Source organism: Balaenoptera borealis, assembly GCF_965194805.1.
Source record: "Balaenoptera borealis genome assembly, chromosome: 15".
NCBI lineage: Eukaryota > Metazoa > Chordata > Mammalia > Artiodactyla > Balaenopteridae > Balaenoptera > Balaenoptera borealis.
In genome coordinates, this window is record NC_138871.1 from 59,921,252 (window position 1) to 59,941,059 (window position 19,808).

The window sequence follows — 19,808 nt, forward strand, 5'->3', positions numbered from 1 at the left end:
AAAATTTCTATGAAAAGGCAGAGGACCTAGAATAGCTAAAGGAACTTCGAAAAAGAAAAATAAAGTTGGAGGAATCACAATATCTCATTTTTAAGACTTAACTGTAAAGCTCTAGTAATCAGGATTGTGTGTGGTATGGGCAGGGAATAGACACAAGATCAATGGATCAATATAGAATCTGGAAATAGACCCACACAAATATGGGCAATTGATTTTAACAAAGATGAAAGACAATTCAATTCAATGGAAGAAAGATAGTCTTTTCAACAAATAGTATTGGAAGAGTTGGACATATACATGCAAAAAACAAAAAAAGGAAGGAACATTGACCTAAACTTCACAAAACAAAATTAACTTAAACAAAAATTAACTCAAAATATATCATAAATTTAAATGTAAAACTTCTTGTTTTAGAAGAAAGCATAGGAAAAAATCTTTATGACTTGAGGTTAAGTAGGGTCTTGGATATGATACCAAAAGCATAATTCATAAAAGAAAACAGTTGAAAAAAAAAAAAAAAGAAAACAGTTGATAAATTGGACTTCATCAAAAGTAAAAATTTTTGCTCAGTGTGTTAGTTTGCTAGGTCTGCCATAGCAAAATACCACAGACTGGGTGGTGTAAACAATTGAAATTTTTTTTTCTCACAGTTCTGGAGACTGGAAGTCCAAGATTAAGGTGTTGTTAGGGTTGGTGCCTCCTGAGGCCCCTCCTTGGGTTGTAGGTGGCTGCCTTCTTGCTGTGTTCTCACATGGCCTTTTCTTTGTGCACGCACAACTCTGGTCTCTTCCTCTTATAAGCACACTGGTCCTGTTGGATTAGAGCCCATCCGTATGGCTTCATTTAACCTTAATTACCTCTTTAAAGGCCGTGTCTCCAAATACAGTTACATTCTAAGGTACTGGGGCTTAGGACTTCCAACGTACAGATTTTGGGGGCACACAGTTCAGTCCATAATGCTCTGCAAAAGACACTATTAAGAAAATGAAAAGACAAGATATAGACTGGGAGAAAATATTTGCAAATCATATGCCTGAAAAAGAACTTGTATCTAGAATATATAAAGAACTCTCAAAACTCAACAGTAAGAAAATAAACATCCCAATTAAAACATGGACAAAAGATAGAAGACACTTCACCAAAGGATGGCAAATAAGCACATGAATAGATGTTCAATGTCATTAGCCATTAGGGAAATGCAGACTAAAACCACCGTGAGATACCATCACCTACCTGTTAGAAATGGCTAAAAAGTACAATCCCAACTTCTAGCAAGGAAGTTCTGGAAGAACTGGAGCTCTCATACACTGCTGCTGGAAATGAACAATGGTACAGCCACTCTAGAAAGAACTTGACAGTTTCTTTAAAGATGATACATATACCTACTGTATGGCCCAGTCCCTCTCCAAGGTATTTTTATAATCTGTACACAGATGCTTATAGCAGCTCAATTCACACTTACCTTAAACTGAAAACAGCCAATATGTCCTTCCAATGGTAGTGAATAAACTGTGGTATATCCATGCAATGGGATACTACTTAACAATAAAAAGGAATAAACTAATGATACATGCAGCAACTTGGTGAAAGAAAATCGTCTCCAAAAGTTATATGATGATTTAATTTACATGAAATTCTTGAAAAGGCAAAACTGTAGTGGCAAAGAACAAATCAGTAGTTGCCAAAGGTTGGGCTGAAGGGAGAATGTAACTTTCAAGGGAGGTTTTGCAGTGATGGAACTTTTCTGTTTCCAGATGGTGGTTAACTCATTTTATGCAAATCTATGCATGTGTTAAAACTACTAGAACTATATTTTTAAAAGTTGATTGTTTTCCAGTTAAAGCTAAACGAGTCTTGGGGATGTAATGTACAGCATGGTGACTATAGTTAACAATACTGTATCGTATATTTGAAAGATGCTAAGAGAATAGATCTTAAAAGTTCTCATCACAAGAAAAAATTTGTAGCTATGTGTGGTGATGAATGTTAACTAAACTTATTGTGGTAATCATTTAGTAATATACACATATATCAAATCATTATGTTGTACACCTAAAACTAATACAATGTTATATGTCAATTATATCTCAAATTTTTAAATATTTAAATATCTCAAAAAAATTTAAAGCCTTTCAAATTTAAATATTGCATACACAAATAATTAAATACAGTTCAGTTCTTCAGTTGTATTAGCCACATTTCAGTTGATCAGTAGCTCCATGTGGCATGGGGCTACAGTAGTGGACAGCGCAGGTATAGAACATTTCCATTAATGCAGAAGGTTCTATTGGATAGTGCTGTTTTAGAGTGGGGGTCAGCCAGTTTTTTCTGTAAAGGGCCAGATAGTAAATACTTCAGGTTTTGTGGGCCACATGGTCTCTATCTCAGCTGCTCAGCTCTACTGGTGTATTGTGAAAGCAGCCATAGACAATACTTAACCAGATGAACATGGCTGTGTTTCGGTAAAACTTCATTTGCAAGAACAGGCATGTTTGCTGACCCCTATTTTCGAGACTCTGATTGGCCTATTTCCCTTTTCATGTCAGCTGACGGTTTATTGGTAGAGTGACCTTATAATTTACCGTCCAAGTTAAATAAAATTTTAATTATAAATTTGAGAGTGAAAGTGGGTGCTGTTAATAATTCTGCTAGGGCAGTTGGCATAACCCGCAAGTGTCCTGGGCAAACCAGGAATGTACATCACCCTGGCTATCAGTCTTCCTATGAAGTGGTTGCCTTTGTAGTAGGCTCATACCTAGTCCAAGAAACTGTGGAAAAGCAAACAAAACTATTCCTTCAGCAGGCGCTGTGGGTTAGCCATTTTTCTCTGAAATGAGTATTTATATGGGAGGCACCCTGAGGTTTGGCCCGCCCAGTACACTCAAAATAGCCTGTTTTCTGTCCCTGTGCCTTTGTTCATGCTTTTCTTTCTGTGCCCTCGTTCCCATCCCTCTTCTGTGTTTGTTGTAATCCAGCCCATCTCTCAAACCTCTGCTTAAGTGGTATCTCCTTCATAAAGCCATCCCTGTAACACCCCTTTCAGACTTAAAAGTTGGTACTTATATTTTATAAAATTCACATGGCACAGTGCCTTAGACCAGGCGCCCAGACCTGGCTGAGCACCAGAAGCAGCACTTCAGTAGCTTTAAATACAGATTCCTGTGTCTCATCCTAAATCTGTTGATTCAGAAATCAGTGGCAGTGTTTTTATTGTTTTGTTTTTAAACTCCTCATACGATTCTTGTATAACCAGCCAGCTGGTTCAGTATTTGGAATCTGTTAATTTAGAGTTAAATTATTTGATGTAAACATTGACTTTCAGAATTAGAAGGAAACTTCTTAGAAATAGTATTTTTTCACTTTCTTATTTTTAAATTGGGGGGAGAAGACACAAGGAAATTACTTGCTCAGATCCCATTGCTTGTTACTGGCAGAGCCAGCACTAAACTTTGCATTTTTTCACTCCCATTTCAGAACCTTTCTTCATATTCACGTTGGACAGCCCCTTCTGAGTAGTAAGCTTTGAATACCAGAAGGTGCTTGGTATATTGTAGATGATCAGATTTGTTACTGATAGTTATTTAACTCACTTTATATAACACATAGCACTTTTTTTTTTTTTTTTTTTTTTTGCTGCTTAATGATCCATTCTTGATTATGTTGTTTACTCCCATTCCCACACTCAAGGAATACTTTTCTGATATTTGGAGATAACTCAGCAGTTTGCATGAAATCATCTCAGAAAAACCTTTTCCCAAATTAATGCTAATATGAATGGCTTCTAAAAGGCTGACTGAATCAAACTGAATTTTGGGACAGCTTTGAAATGTAATAGTTTCCAAGAGCTCCTCTAAAACTGAGATCAGCTCTAGATCTGCAGGATTTTTCTCACCAGGCCCACTCCCATTTGAGAAAGGTTACTGAGGATCTGTGGGAGTGTGTATGTGTGTGTGGGGGGGGGTGCCTAAACTTGAATGGGGATCAGGAAAGTTCTTGTGGGAAGTGATAATAACCTAAGTTGAGCTTTAAAAAACATCTAGAAGTTAGGCCAGGGGAGGGAGTTAGGGAAAGCGTTTGTCTAGGCATTAAGTGCCAAAGGGCAAAAAGTGTGGATAGCACTGGAGATGGCCAGTTGTTTAGTTTGGCTAGAGCATAAAGTGCAAATTAAGGAATGACTGGAAATATAGACAGGGGCCAGGTAGTGAATGGTTTTACAGTTAAAATGTTGTATTTCACAATTGGCTATCCACATGCAAAAGGAGTGAAATTTGAGCCCTGCCTGACACCATATAAAAAGTCACTCAAAATGGATCAGAGACCTAAATGGAAGACCTAAACTATAAAACTCTTAGAAAAAAACATAGGAAAGAAAATCTTTGTGACCTTGGGTTCCAGGCAGTGGTTTTTCAGCTATAATACTCAAAGCACAAGTAACTAAAAATAGGTAAGTCGGACTTCATCAAAATTTACAAGTTTTGTGCTTCAAAGAACACCATCAAGAAAACGAAGACAACTCAGAGTGGGATTAAATATTTACAAGTCATGTAACCAATAAGAGACATATCAAGATTTATAAAGAACTCTTACAAGTCAACAATAAAATTGACAATTAAAAATGGGCAAAGAATTGGATACACATTTTTCCAAAGAAATTCAAATGACAAACCAGCATATGAAAAGATGCTCAAGATTGTTAGCCATTAGTGAGTTGTAAGTCAAACCACAAAGAGATAGTACTTCACATGCACTAAGAAAACAAAAGTTAAAAAGCCAGGTAATAATAAATATTGGCATGGATGTAGAGAAATTGGAATCCTCACACATTGCTGGCGATAATATAAAATGGTGCAGGCACTTTGGAAGAAAGTTTGACAGTTCTTCAAAAAGCTAATCATACAGTTACCATGTGATTCAGCAATTCCACTATTAGGTCTGTATCCAACAGAATTGAAAACATAGGTCCACACAGTGTTCATAAAAGCATTGTTCATAATAGCCCAGAATGGAAACAACCCAAATATCCTTCAACTGATAAAAGGATAAACAAATGTGGAATTGCCATACAATGAAATATTGTTCAGCAGCAAAAGGAATAAAGTACTGATATGTGCTGCAACATGGATGAACCTGAAAACCTTATGCTCAGTGAAAGAAGCTAGTCACAAGGGACCACATTTTGTATGATCATATTTATATGAAATATCCAGAATAGTCAAATCAATAGAGACAGAAAGTAGACCAGTACTAGTTGTCAGGGTCTGGGAGGGGGAGGAGTAGGGGAGTGACGGCTGATGGGTCTGGGGGTTTCTTTCTGGAGCGATGAAAATGTTTCACATTTAGATAGGAATAATGGTTACATAATTATGTGAATATACTAGAAACCACTGCATTGTACACGTTAAAAGGGTGAACTTCATGGTATGTGAATTATATCCCAATAAAGCTGTTACAAAAAGTGCTGTATTTAGTAAATAATTTAAATTCTCTGATAGGGAATTTGAATTTGTGTCTTTAAAGCAATGGTGTGTACTCCTGAAGAGTTTTAAACTCAAGAACAACATGATCTGAACATCACTTTCAGAGCATGTGAGAATGGTGGTCAAATCAATGATGTGGCAGAAGACTGGGTCTAGAAGCTGAGAATACGTATCCTCAGTTTTCTGCCCTGGGCAGATCTGTAAATTTTATGTTACTGATACTGATTTAGAAATTCTTAACTTTATACACGGTAATATTTTATAATATTTACCTTGCTCTCATTTTTTCCTAATCAGTTTCTCTAGGTGATTGAAAAAAGAATAGCAGGTACAGAGTATTAGAGTTAATATTAATTTTTAAATTTACCTGTGTGTAACCTTGGCTGCTGTGAGTTTAGAGACAGCAAAATATGACTTATTTTAGCCAGAGGATCAAGATTCTTGATGAACCATTATGCTTTAAACACCTTCCATTAATAAACGTAAGGATTTTGATGGGGAAAAAGCTCAGAAATTCAGGTTTACTGAGGGTTTTTTGTTATTCTTCTTCCCTTTTTGTGAATTATCTTGTCTGTCAAATAGCTTACATATTGGAGAATTCCAATATTTTAAAACTTTTTATCCTTTAGAAAATTCTAGACTGATTTAAATTTTGAAAAATTGTATTCATAAGTCAAGCCTATAGTAAATAATTGACTTTAGTAAGCTAGTTATCACTAGTTTACTGTCATAGTTTTTCTGTTAAATATGTGCTGGTGTAACCATTAATAAATCTATTTTTAGAAGAGTACATTGTGTACTGCAGCCATTTTGGACACTTTGTGTAACTTGTGTTGTCAATAGAGATCGTGCCCTCTTGTGGTAAGCTGGGAACAGAATTTCAGCTGTAAAAGTAATCACCCTAGCTTTCTTTGAGTTCATATTTTTTGCTAGTGCATACTCTGAGTTTATTTTCAATAAACAGAAAACAAAACTATAGCAAGATTTTTAAATGGAGAATTGAGAATTGGAGAGAGTAGTGTGTTTTGTCTTATTTTATTTGGAGAAGTGCTAAAAAAGATGTGGGTTAACAGACAGAGTATCAAGGAGGAGCCTAGCAGGGAAAAGATATCTCAGTGTGAGGAAAGGCAATGAGTTCTGAGAGTGTTTGAGAAGATTTATGACTAACGTTGATGTGATATCCTGAATATTTTACAGGTACACTCTGCCCCATCCTCCTTAGAAAATGCTCCCAGAATTTCTATTCCGTGTGTGTGTGTGTGTGTGTGTGTGTGTGTGTGTGTGTGTGTACCTTCTCATCCTAGGGAAGGGAATAAATACTTATGTGGCACTATTTGAACTGTCTGTCTCATATAATGGAAATTAAGTTTAGTTTGAAATAAATGTTGAAATCTGTTTTGAACTGCCTGTAATAAGTTGGCATCCTAAGTGTTTATTAGTCATGGGAATTTTTTTTCAAAAGGAATGAATTTTCCCTGAAAATTTTATTTTAATGTTTTCTTAATTTATATTTTTTAATACCTTTGTTCTTCTTTGAGTTTAAAGGTTAAATTTTATATTTCAGCAGTGACTGTGTCCCATATATATCTTCTTAGAAACTGATTTTTTTTTTTAATGCCCCAGTATTCTTAGAAGGATTCCGATGTTAATGCTGTTATCATCCCTTGTGGGTGATTCACTGATCTTTACCAATCCATTAATAAGAAGTGTTACAACTAAGTATTATTCTCATCACATGAATGAATTTTTCTGTGATCAGGGAATTGCATATATTGGTCTTCATTGGTTGATATGAAAATCAATTTATTAAGTTTCAGTTCATAGTTTAAAACATTATTTTGAAAATTCTGATTCAATTATAAAACATTTTAAATTGACAAAAGTAACTGCCATTTTTATACAAATTGAAAAGACAATTTCTGCTTATTTATACATAATTACAGCTGTAAACACCAGCAATCTAATATTATGGATTGATTTTTTTTAATGATTTTTATTTTTAATATGTGGCTTGTAAAAATATATTTGGTTTGTATTAACTGTACTTATTTCATTGTACTATCAGGTGTGTTTAAACAGATGCAGGGAGGTTGTTTTTACAGTTAAAAAATGGTGCTTGCTTTTCATATTATGAAGTTTTTAAATTTAAAAGTTTAAAGCTAGTTAATTCAAAATTTTAACAAACCTTTGAATGAATGGCAATAGAATGTAATGCTTAAAAAAGCTCAGACTCTAGAGTTAGACTGCCTGGGTTAGAATCCCAGCACTGTCACTTAATAGCTAGATGGCCTTGGCAAGTTCTTTAACTTGTTGGTGCTTCAGATTCCTCATCTGCAACACGGGAATAATATTAGTACCTACCTCATAAGATTGTTGTAAGGATTAAACGAATTAATATAAAAACACTTAGAATAGTGCCTGATGTATACTAAGGTCTGTGCTTCTGTTAACAATATTATTATTATCACCATTATTAAATTTATACATGGATTAATGTTGAAATTCATTTTGAAGAATATACTGTTTGTTTTGTAAATGTAAATCACTTTTGCAATTCTTGCTTTAAAAAACTTTTCTGAATAATTGAAAATAAATAAAAGCTCAAATGACATTTTATGAAGTTTTTATGAAAGCTTTGTTCACAATTATCTTTTCTTCTCTTTTAGGCACGGAATGTTAACACTGGTGAATTGGCAGCAATTAAAGTCATAAAATTGGAACCAGGTAAATTCATTGAAATTTGGTGTTTCTTATTGCTCTCAGCCACTCGTTAGCTTCCAGGCTTGTTTTAATGATGTTTGGTCAACCTTCTCTTGTTGTTCTCAACATCTGGCAAATAGGACTGGTGTCTACTCTTTCCTTCACCTCTTTGAGACCTGTAGACATGTTGCCCAGTTCTTCCCTGAAAAATAACTAGTAATTGCGGGAGGGAGGGGAGCTCCTGAGCGGACTTTGTTCCTTCTGGACGCAGTTGAGCTCCCTTGTCACACATCGTTAGCGGTGTATTTCCAGATTAACGCTGTCCAGTGATGAGGGGCAGTGTGACGCAATGGGAAGAATGGGACTGAAATCTGGTCGTTGTAGTCCAGCTCTTCGTGTCCCACTCTCCTGCTCTGTGAACTTGGGCAAGTAACTTCAGCTCTGAGTCTCGATTTCCTCAATAAACCTAGCTCTCACATTTCACAGGTCGTTAATATTGTAATAGCTACCTTCCACCTTGAGTGGCTTGTCAAGCCCCTAGGACTGCTCCATATTTTTCGTCTGCTTCAACTGTATTCTATCCCTGAATTCCCCCCCCCGCCACCCTGCAAAACCCATGTCTTTCTGAACTAACTACATACCCTTCCCTCTTTTTCTCCCTCCCACCATAAGTAAGTAAGTGTACTAGTGTCTAGACTGAGTTCCACAGTGATGATAGTGCTGTTCTGAAGGTGCCTTTCAGTATGGGCACAAATACATCCAGTAATTTAATTTTTTTTTTAAGTGTAGGCAACTTTTTCTATGAAAGTCGAGATAGTAAAATACTTTAGGCTTTTTGGACCACAGCTAGTCTCTGTATACAGTTCTCTCTCTCTTCCTCCCTCTCTCTCTCCTTTCATCCTCCTAAAATATAAAAACCATTCTTTGCTGAAAAACCATTCTTAGCAAACCAGGCCACCTGCGCCTGTAGTTTGCCCACCCCTGATTTAGATCATCAGTAGACTTTTTAGAAGTGCTATTAAGATGAAGTTTGAAGGATGTGTTGACTGACTGATCAAACCACACTCAAATATAATGAATTAAAAAAATACTTTTTAAGTTATAAGTATTTACAAATTTTTTATATTCTAATTATATTCTACCATCACATGACAAAGCTTTTTCTGTTCTCTGACTCTCCTGTTGTTTAGTGGAAATTTGAAATTGACAAAATCTGAGGTTAAGAAAGAAATTAAAGGTTTGACATTTGCAGCAGGGCCTCCATTTTTAATCATTAAGAAGTGGCTATGTTATTGATGAAGTAGTCTCTAACTGGTAGCAGTATGTGCATACATCATTCCCTCATATCATTTTAGTGCCTCCTCTTTCAGGAAGCCTTCCTCCCCTGACCCCTGCCCTGACTAAGATGACTCCTGCAGGAATAGCTCTGGAATAGCACTTACCACAGCTGTGCTTCCAGAGTTGCCTTTCTTTGTTCCTAAGTTTTAATCGAATTTATGTCCACAGCACTCAACTTAGCGTCGGTGCATAGTACACATTCAGGACATCTAAAAATTTCCTTTAAAAAATTAGGAACTTTAAAATCTTATTGTTCATCAAGTCATTTGTTTCCTGATGAGTGAATTTTTTGTGTTATGTTCATCTTGAACACTGCCTTGTATATATAGATCATTGTAATAGAAGAAAACACAATTAAATAAAAAGAAAAAAGCTTATTCCTATTCTGCCACTCAGAGATAACAAGAGTTACTACCATATATGTTATTAGATATACACTTAAATTTGGTTAACATTGGATTCCCTACTTGTGTGTTCATAGCAGTCACCTGAATTTTTTTTTTTGGCTGCATGTGTGGCTTGCAGGATCTTAGTTCCCCGACCAGGGATTGAACCCGGGCCCCCTGCAGTGGAACCCGGAGTACTAACCACTGGACCGCCAGGGAATTCCCCCTGAATTTTTCCGTTTAATTTCTTTGTTTTAATTTGCTTATATCCTGTGAGAAATGTTTAACTTGTTGGTGAGCTTGAAGTATATGGCACAGTGGTTAAGTGCACAGACTCCAAAGCCAGACTACTTTGATTCTAGTCTGGCTTGACCACATTGCTTAAGCTTTTCGGCTGGACCTCTGTTTCCTCATCCCTAAAATGGGGATAATAATAGTAACTTCCTCTTAAGGTTATTGTAAGGATTAAATAAGCTAATATATCTAAAGCACTTTAAAAGTTTCTTTAAAAGTTTCTTAATTTGCCATAATGACATAGCAATTCCACTCTTGTGTATCTACCCACACAACAACTTTCACACACAAATGTTTACAACAGTGTTATTCATGATAGACAGAAGCTGGAAACAACCTAACTGCCCATCAGCTGGTAAATGAATAGACAAAATGTGTCCATACAATGGAATACTGTTCAGCAATAAAAAGAAACAAACTGTTGATACATGCTGTGACATAAATGAACCTTAAAAACATGTAAAGTGAAAGAAGCCAGACAAAAGAGACTACATATTATATGATTCCATTTATGTGAAATGTTCAGAAAAGGCAAATCTACAGAGTCAGAAAGTGGATTAGTGGGCTGGTGTATGTGGCAGGAGGATTAATAGTTAATGGGCATGAGGGATCTTATTGGGTAATGGAAGTATTCTAAAACTGATTTACAGTGAACTTACTTGGTGAATTTACTAAAAAAAAAAAACATTGAATTATGCACTTGATATGGATGAATTACATGATTTTAAAATATGCCTTAATACAGTTATAAAAAATAACCACAATACCATTGTAGTCTCTTACAATATTAATAATAGCTTCTTAATAACAAATAAGTTTCACACGTTGTAATTAGTTGATGTGTCTCAAATTTCTTTTATATCCATAGGTTCTGCCTTCATCTCTGTCTTTTTCCTTGCCTTTTGTTTGTTTGTTTGAAGAAACTTGGTTATTTGTCCTGTAGGATTTTCCCTCAGTTGGGGTTTTGCCAGCTGCCCCCCTGTAGGATCATTTAGTGTGTTCTTCTGTGAGTTAGTGGTTAGTTCTAGAAGACTGATAAGATTAAGGTTTGATTTGGCATGTGGTGGAAGAGGACAGCTTTGTTGGTGGTGTTATGTTCTCATTTTTCTAAATTACAATTCTGATATCCAGTCTTTGACATTTTGAAAAACAGAAACTAAATCTGAAATAGTCAAGTGTAGTGGAAATGATTTTAAGAATTTGCATCCAAAGTTGGGTTTTTTTTTCCCCGTTTTTCTTTATAACTGATATCCAGTTTGAACCTGAAGCTAGATGAAAACTTCTTTGGACATTTGGACAAAATTGTTTACTTAAATGTGAATTTGGTCTAAGTATCTCACTGGGGCTTCTAATCTTATTCCTGTGGCTTTAATTTAGATTTGATTTTCTCAATTGTTCTTTGATTAAGCATCAGTCTGTAACATTTTTTAACTTAAATTGCAAAGACAATGTTTGATCATTGTAATAAAAGTTAAAAAAATACAATTAACCAAGAAGAAGAAGCTAAACATCATTCATCATTCTGCCACCTATATAAACACTTGACTTTTAGTGATTTTCTCTAGATTTTTTTGTGTATTTATGTACAGGCATACCTAGTTTTATTGGGCTTCACTTTACTGTGCTTCACAAATATTGTGTTTTTTACAAATTGAAGGTTTGTGGTGACCCTGCATTGAGCAAGTCTGTTGGCACCATTTTTCCAGTAGCTTTTGCTCACTTCGTGTCACTGTGTCACATTCTGGCAATTCTCATAATTCAAACATTTTCATTATTAGTATAACTTGTTATGGTCATCTGTGATCAGTGATGTTAATGGCAAAAAGATTACGACTTGCCAAAGGCTCAGATGATGGTTAGCATTTTTTAGCAATAAAGTATTTTTAAATTAAGGTATGTACTTTTTTTTTAGATATAGTGCTATTGCTTAATAGACTACAGTTAGTGTAAACATAATTTTCATATGTACTGGGAAACCAAGAAATTAGTGTGACTTGCTTTATTGCAGTCTTCTGGAACTAAACCCACAACATCTCTGAGGTATGCCTGTACAAACACCTAACATATATACTACACACACAGAGACACACACACTTACCTACGCAGACCACAAAGGGCTGGGCAGAGTTCAGAGATGGATAAGAATGTACTGAGATCAGCTTGATTTGCATGCTTACTGCTGAACCGGTAAACAAGCATTGCAAAGGCTAAGTAAGAGAAGAATACCATGAGTGGGCGCAGCTCCCCAGTGCTTCCCCAGGTCCTCAGAGGTGACCCAGACTGGTGGTCCGTGCAGTGAGTGATTTGTCAACCACAAAACACCTGGCTTGCTGCCATTTATGCTATCAGGCTTGCAGAGGGACATCATCAATACTCAGCGAGTGGTGTGACTCTTCTTAGAAAAGGCAATTATTTGTTGTGACGCTGTTCGGTAGTTTTGTGTTCCATTTCTTACTATGTCCTCAGATCTGTAGCTGGCCTGGCCATTGCCTACCAAAGATGCAAACACATGTATATGTACATGAGTGTGTTTTATCCATAAATGGGTTTATTTTGTACATCTTCTTTTCATTTGAAAAGCATTTCATGAATTTTTTTTCTATGTTAGTATTTCTACACCATTTTTTAGTTGGCTGCATAGTATTCAGCAATATAAATTATAGCTGTTTAATCAGTCCCTAATGATTATAACACTTAAGTTTTTACAATTATAAACCATGTAGCTCTATTTATTATGTATCATGTACCTATGAGGACATCTTTTGTCCTTGTACATATTATTTTGTCATGATAAATTAATTAGCTGGTCAGAGGATATGTACATTTTTAAGAGTTTTGACATATACTAGGGATTATGCCTGACATTTCCAGGGTTTGATTTTTTGTTTTTTGGTTTTTTTCCTATACCTTTGCCCACAAAAGGGTATCATTATAATAAAATCTTTAGTATTGATCAAAAACTGATGTCTTACTGTTAATTAACATTTCTCTGTCTTCCAGTGATTGGGTATCTTTTTTTCCCCATATACTTCTTGGCCTTTTATTTTTATTTTATGAAGAGCTTGTTTGTGTCAGTCATTTAACAAATATTTATTCATTGTCTGCTACGTGCCAGGCATTGGTCTAGGTGCTGGGCAAATAGTGGTAAATAAGGCAGACTCTTACCCTTGAGAAGCTTATATTTTAGTTCAAAGTGACAGTAAACATGTAAACAGATAAGATAATTCATGAACTAAAATAAGGTAATGTTGTTGAAAGTGGCCAGCGGCTACTTTAGCCAGTGTGGTTAAGGGAGACCTTCAGAGCAGGTGGCATTTGGGTTGAGACTTGAACGATGAGAAGGCAATAGTCATGTGACAGTCTTGGGGGGAGAGCATTCTAGGTGGTCAAGGGTAAGTGCAGTGACTCTGAGACAAGAATGAGTGCTGCAAGGCTGAGGACAGAGAGAAGGCCTGTATGGCTGGATCATTGTGAGCCAGCGGGAACAGGGTGTGGAAGGGGGCTGGAAAGCTAGTCAGGGACTAGATTATAGATGGCCTTGGGCACTGTGGTAAGGAGGTTAGATTTTACCTGAAGCTCAGTGGAAAGCTTTTGGAGGATTTTTGGCCTGAGCAACTGGGTGATACTTTAGGTACTGTTTACTGAAACAAACAGTAGAAGACTTGAAGTGTGGATGGAATCAGTAATCCTCTATTTATTATGTATGTTATTATGTATGTATTATGTATGTTATTATGTATGTATTATGTATGTATTTATTATGTATGTTTTAGGCATCTGCTAGATATCTGCTAGTAGAAGACTTGAAGTGTGTATGGAATCAGTAATCCTCTATTTATTATGTATGTTTTAGGCATCTGCTAGATATCTAGTTGGAGGTGTTCAATAGGCAGTTTGACACATGCATCTGGAGCTTTAGGAGAAGTTAGGTTACGCATACAGATTTGAGGGTCCTCAGCATGTAGGTGGTCCATGAAGCCGTGGAAGTAGATGAGGTTACCTGAGAAGAAAGGAGAGATAGAGAAGGATGGCCCAGGTTGTAACCCTGGGTGATTTCAATACTAGAGGTCCGCTAGAGGAGGAGGTCCCAGCAAAGAAAACTTGAAAACAGGTAACAAATTAGGTAGGAGAAATATCTGCTGAGGGTTTTGTCAGTGAAGCCTTAGAAGAAAGTCTTTCAGGCAGGAGGGAGATTAAACTGTGTCAGATGATGCTGAGAGATGTGGAGTAAGATGAGGATTGAGAATTGGGCATTGGTTTTGATGACTTTGATAAATCAGATTAGTGGTTAAGGAGAGAATGAGAGGAAAGGAAGTGAAGATAGCAAGAAAGATTGTCCTCTCAAGGCCTTTTGCTGAAAAGGTTAGCAGAGAAATGGGGCATTAGCTGGAGTGGGACCTGGAGTTTATGGAAGGTTTTTCTAGAATACATGATACTCAGTTATGTTTTGTGCCAGTGCAGTGAGAATAAACCAGTAGAGAAGAAGAAATAGATGTTGCAGAAGCTAATGCAGGTAACTCCAGGAATAAAGTCTGAGAAAATGAAAAGAGACAGGATCCAAGGCGTAAGTCTAAGAGCAAGGAGACTTGATTCATTTTAACAGGAGATAAGGCAGAGGATGAGTATATAAGCAGGTAGGAGGACGGAATTGATAGTGGAAAGATTGGTTATTATCTGATTGTGCCCATTTTCCTTTTGAACTATAGGACACGGTTATCAAAGCTTTATGCTTTGAAAGCCTTGCCAATCCCACTATTTATTCATACGTATGTGTATATTTTATATACACATATAAACTTTTGACTTTCGTTGTACTTTTTTTTTTTTAACATTTAGATCTTAGATCCATGTAGAATTAGTTTGATGTATGATGTGAAGTAAAAATTGAACTTAATTTTTTTTTCTTAAATAGTTAAATCTAGCTCTTTGGTATAATTGGTTCTGTTCTGGGCTTTCTGTTTTAATTTAAGGAATTGCCTATTTATTTTGTTGCCAATACCACACTGAAACTAGCTTTTAAAATAATACTTGTTCCTGAGGTAGGTTGTTGCAAAGAATATTTTTTATAGAACCTGATGAAGATTAACATAATGATTGATAATGACATATTATTTGGATATCAGAGATAGATACAATAATGTAAGATACTCAATGACATTGGAAAATAAAGGATTCCATAAAAGTGAGTTTTCTAAGATCCTCTTTAAATTGCAAAAATTGTTTTAACCATTGTGTTTGTAAATATTTCTCAAATGCATTTCACCTCAAATAACATACTGAGAGTAGTGTAGTTATCATAATGTAACTAATAGTTATAAGTTGTCCTCAGCAGCTCATGGCAAAGAGAAATGTTGTGGTGCCTCTCAGAAAAAGGCTCTAAATGACAGTGACTGAATGACAATGACGTTTCCCCCTCTCTCCGTGTCACTAGTTGCTTTTTTTTGGCCACTCTGAGCAGCTTGTGGAGTCCTAACCACTTGACCGCCAGGGAATTCCCTAGTTGCTTCTCTTTAGGTCCGTAAACATTTACTGACATATATTAAGATAAATGGTAAGGCACATTTCTTGACTTTGAGGTCTAGCCCTTTATATCTGCCTCCTCTGTCTCCTGTTTCTGTTGTGTTGTTGGCCAGGAGATTGGACAATCAGATTTGTTAGAATTGCATCTAATGAAAAAGTGAATATGCTGTGAGCTTATCAGAAGAATTTTCCTTTGAACTTTGAGTCATCTCTCTTACCTTCTCAAGGTACATTTTGTCCATGCCTGGTTCTCATTTATGTCCTGAAAAGTTAAAGTTACTAAGTAAGTGCTTAGTTTGAAACCTAATCGTTTCTACGATGGGTAGTGGAAGTCAAAGAGAGAGCATATAGCGTAGTGGTTAAGAATGTGGACTTTGGACCCAGAGTGCTTTGATTAAAATTGAGGCTCCATCATAGTAAACTGTGACCTTGGCAGATTATTAACCTCTCTACCTATTTTTCCTTTCTGCAAAGTAGGGGCAGTAATAGTTCCTACCTCATAGGGTTCTTGTAAAAATTAAGTAGTTTAACGTATTTGAAGTACTTAAAATAGCTGTAATTTTTATTAATAGGGACTTAAAATTGTTATAAATACATTGATGTATTGTGCAATTAAAATGAATAAAATTAATAAGCTATTATGTTTTCTTGTTCTAGAAAACAAATGCAACAACTGATTTCTTATACTGTCTACTGACTTAGTCCTCTCTCTTGCTATCCACTCCCCCACCTCTCCCTGCAGTACACACGCATACACTCTTACACATGCCATAGAGCTGCTAGAGATACTGAACGTGCTTTGGGTGTTAGACTTTTCTTTGTGATACTCTGGGGGCTGTGGAATGAGGCAAGCTTATAAAATTATTTCCTTAAACTTACCTTCTTTCAGTTACTACTCATGTACAGTGAAATAAAGTTCAGGAATTGCCTTTTTTGAACTTAAATATAACGTCTACCATAGACTGTAAAATCCTCGATGGAGGAGGTCTTGTCTCTTAATTATAACCTTGAGACATTGTACAGCTCTATGCACATAAATGTTTGGTAAATATTTTACTGAATGAATATTGTATATGATAAACTAAAACATCCAGAATGATTTTTTTTTCTATGTGAAAACATTTTTTTAATGTTCAAAAAACCCCACAACTTACGAGTTCTGTTCCTAGAGTTCTTATACTTTGTGGAACAAAGCAACTTTCTAACCTTTTGAGCATACCCATGCTACTTGCTGGAGAAAATGGAGAAAAATATTTATTATTTGTAAGATAAAATAAAATCAATCTCCAGGTAAACAGATTAACCCTTTTTATATGTTTAGTTTGGATCTTTGATATATACATATTTAGTCTTCAAAGTCTATAGGTGTCATGTATATAAATAACATTAATAGGCTCTGAAGTACTAACAGGTCCTTTTAAAATTAAAAACTAGGGGAAACACAGCTATCATATTGAGTTTGCTTTCTTTGTCAGAGGAGGTACAGGGGAGAATTTGGCAGCAGAATTCAAACGGGTCCAGAAATCAGTAGAAAATAATGATGATGTGCAGAACTTGGCTTAACAGGAATCCACTTTCTTTTTTTTTTTAATTAATTAATTAATTTATTTATTTTTGGCTGTGTTGGGTCTTCGTTGCTATGCGCGGGCTTTCTCTAGTTGCGGCGAGTAGGGGCTACTCTTTGTTGCGGTGCGCGGGCTTCTCATTGCGGTGGCTTCTCTTGTTGTGGCTCATGGGCTCTAGAGCACAGGCTCAGTAGTTATGGCTCACAGGCTCTAGAGCGCAGGCTCAGTAGTTGTGGCGCATGGACTTAGTTGCTCCGCGGCATGTGGGATCTTCCTGGACCAGGGCTTGAACCTGTGTCCCCTGCATTGGCAGGCGGATTCTTAACCACTGCACCAGCAGGGAAGTCCCAGGAATCTACTTTCTTATTAGTGTTTTTCCAGATGGTAGAATTATTTTTCTTAAATTCACAAATTCACATAACAACAACAACACTAATGGTGATAAAAGTCACAGCAGCCACTTTTTGGATACTTGCTTAGGACACTGTGCCAGACCCTGTACTAAGCTCTTCATATGCATTGTCTCAGTTAATCCTCACAGTAACAAACGCTGTGCAGTAGGTACAGTATTATCATCCCCATCTCACAGGATAGAGGCACAGAAAGATTAAGTAATTTGCCTAGGACTGTATGACAGAGGAGCAAATTTAAATCCAGGTTTATGTCTTCCTAGAGCCTGTGCTATTATGTATGTTGCCTTACAGATGCTTCCTGGAATTTTTAGAATAATTCCCAGTTCTCCAGCAATATTTTCTGAAAGTTTGCCTCTCTACTGTAGAGCTCATTATTCATTTATTTTCAATGTTAAATTAAATTTTAAGTTTTTATAGTTTTTTAAAATTTATTTTATTTATTTATTATTTTTGGCTGCATTGGGTCTTCGTTGCTGCGCGCGGGCTTTCTCTAGTTGTGGCGAGCGGGGACTACCCTTCATTGTGGTGCGCGGGCTTCTCATTGCAGTGGCTTCTCTTGTTGTGGAGCACGGGCTCTAGGCGTGCGGGCTTCAGTAGTTGTGGCGTGCGGGCTTCAGTAGTTGTGGCTCGCGGGCTCTAGAGCACAGGCTCAGTAGTTGTGGCGCATGGGCTTAGTTGCTCCGCGGCATGTGGGATCTTCCCGGACCAGGGCTCAAACCCGTGTCCCCTGAATTGGCAGGCGGATTCTTAACCACTGTGCCACCAGGGAAGCCCTATAGTTTTTATTTAACATAATTTCAGACTTTAGGGGAAAAGTTGAAAGAATAGTACAAAGAATTTCAATATTTCATCAAGATTTCTCAATATTAATATTTGCTACATTTGCTTTATCTTTTCCTTATCTTATCCACTTAAAGATACCCTCTTCCCCTGAATACTTTAGTGTGTATTTTGTTAGAACAATGAAATGTCATTCATTGCCTTACATAATAGTACAATCATCAAAATCAGGAAATTAATGCTGCTACAGGGCTGTTACTTAATCCACAGACCTTAACTCAGATTTTGTCAGTTGCCCCAATAATACCTTTTTAGGAAAAAGAAAATCTGGGATAATGTGTTGCATTCAGTTGCCAGGTCTCTTCAGTTTTTTTGTTTGTTTGTTTGTTTTTTAATCTGAAAGAATTCCTGAGACTTTGTTTTGAATGCTAGGTCTGTTTATTGCTACTGATGCATAGTTTCTACTAGGTTGTCTTAAGGGATAGAGCCAGGAGATAGATGTATGTATGCACACATAAATATGTACATACCCACACACCTCTCCCTTCCCTACCCCCCATCTATCTTTATCGAAAACTATGACTTCATGCTTATACCTCCAATACCAGTCTAACACCATAAAGTTCATTCTCTCTTTTCTTTCCATATGTGTAACTTCCTTCTCCAACAGAGGGAAACCTGGTTTCCATTATCGGCAGTATATTTACTTACTTGCTTAATCCTTGAACATAAAAGTAATTTCAGAATTGTTAACCTATGCCTCTGTGAGAACTCAGCTACTAACTGGAGGTCATTGTTTGTTTAGAATATTTATCTCTAGGCTGAGGGCATATAGTGTCCTAAAATCTGGTTCCCCTTGTCTCTCTCCCTTTCAAAATTGCTTATGTTATTCTGTTGAAGTTTGTATGGTGTATTAGTTTCCAGGCTGCCATAACAAAGTAGCACAAACTAGGTGGCTTGAAACAACAGAAATTTATCCTCTAACAGTTATGGAGGCTACAAGTTGGAAATCAAGGCGTCAGCAGAGTTCTTTCTTTCTGAGAACCCTGAAAAATATGTTCCCTGCCTCTCTAGCTTCTGGTGATGGCCAGCAACCCTTGGTGTTCCTTGGCTTATAGGTGGTTCCAGTCTCTGCCTCCGTCGTCACAGAGCAAACACCCTGTGTCCAAATTTCCCCTTCATATGAGAACACCAGTCCTAGAGACTACCGTAAAGGCCTCATCTTAGCATGATTACAGCAAGACCCTGTTTCCAAATAGGATCACATTCACAAGTACTGGAGGTTCAGTTCACCATATCTTTTGGGCGGACACATTTCAACCCATGATACATGAC

General features: G+C 36.5%; 1 protein-coding gene across 2 annotated transcripts in view; it reads left to right on the forward strand.

Moving 5' to 3' along the window:
* MAP4K3 (mitogen-activated protein kinase kinase kinase kinase 3) overlaps nucleotides 1-19,808 on the forward strand; it is a 201,172-nt gene that overhangs the window by 46,353 nt on the left and 135,011 nt on the right. For both annotated transcript variants that reach the window (XM_082358059.1, XM_082358060.1), the window contains exon 2: nucleotides 8,144-8,201. In XM_082358059.1, the coding sequence (XP_082214185.1) occupies nucleotides 8,144-8,201 (58 nt within the window). The remainder of the gene's footprint in view (nucleotides 1-8,143; nucleotides 8,202-19,808) is intronic.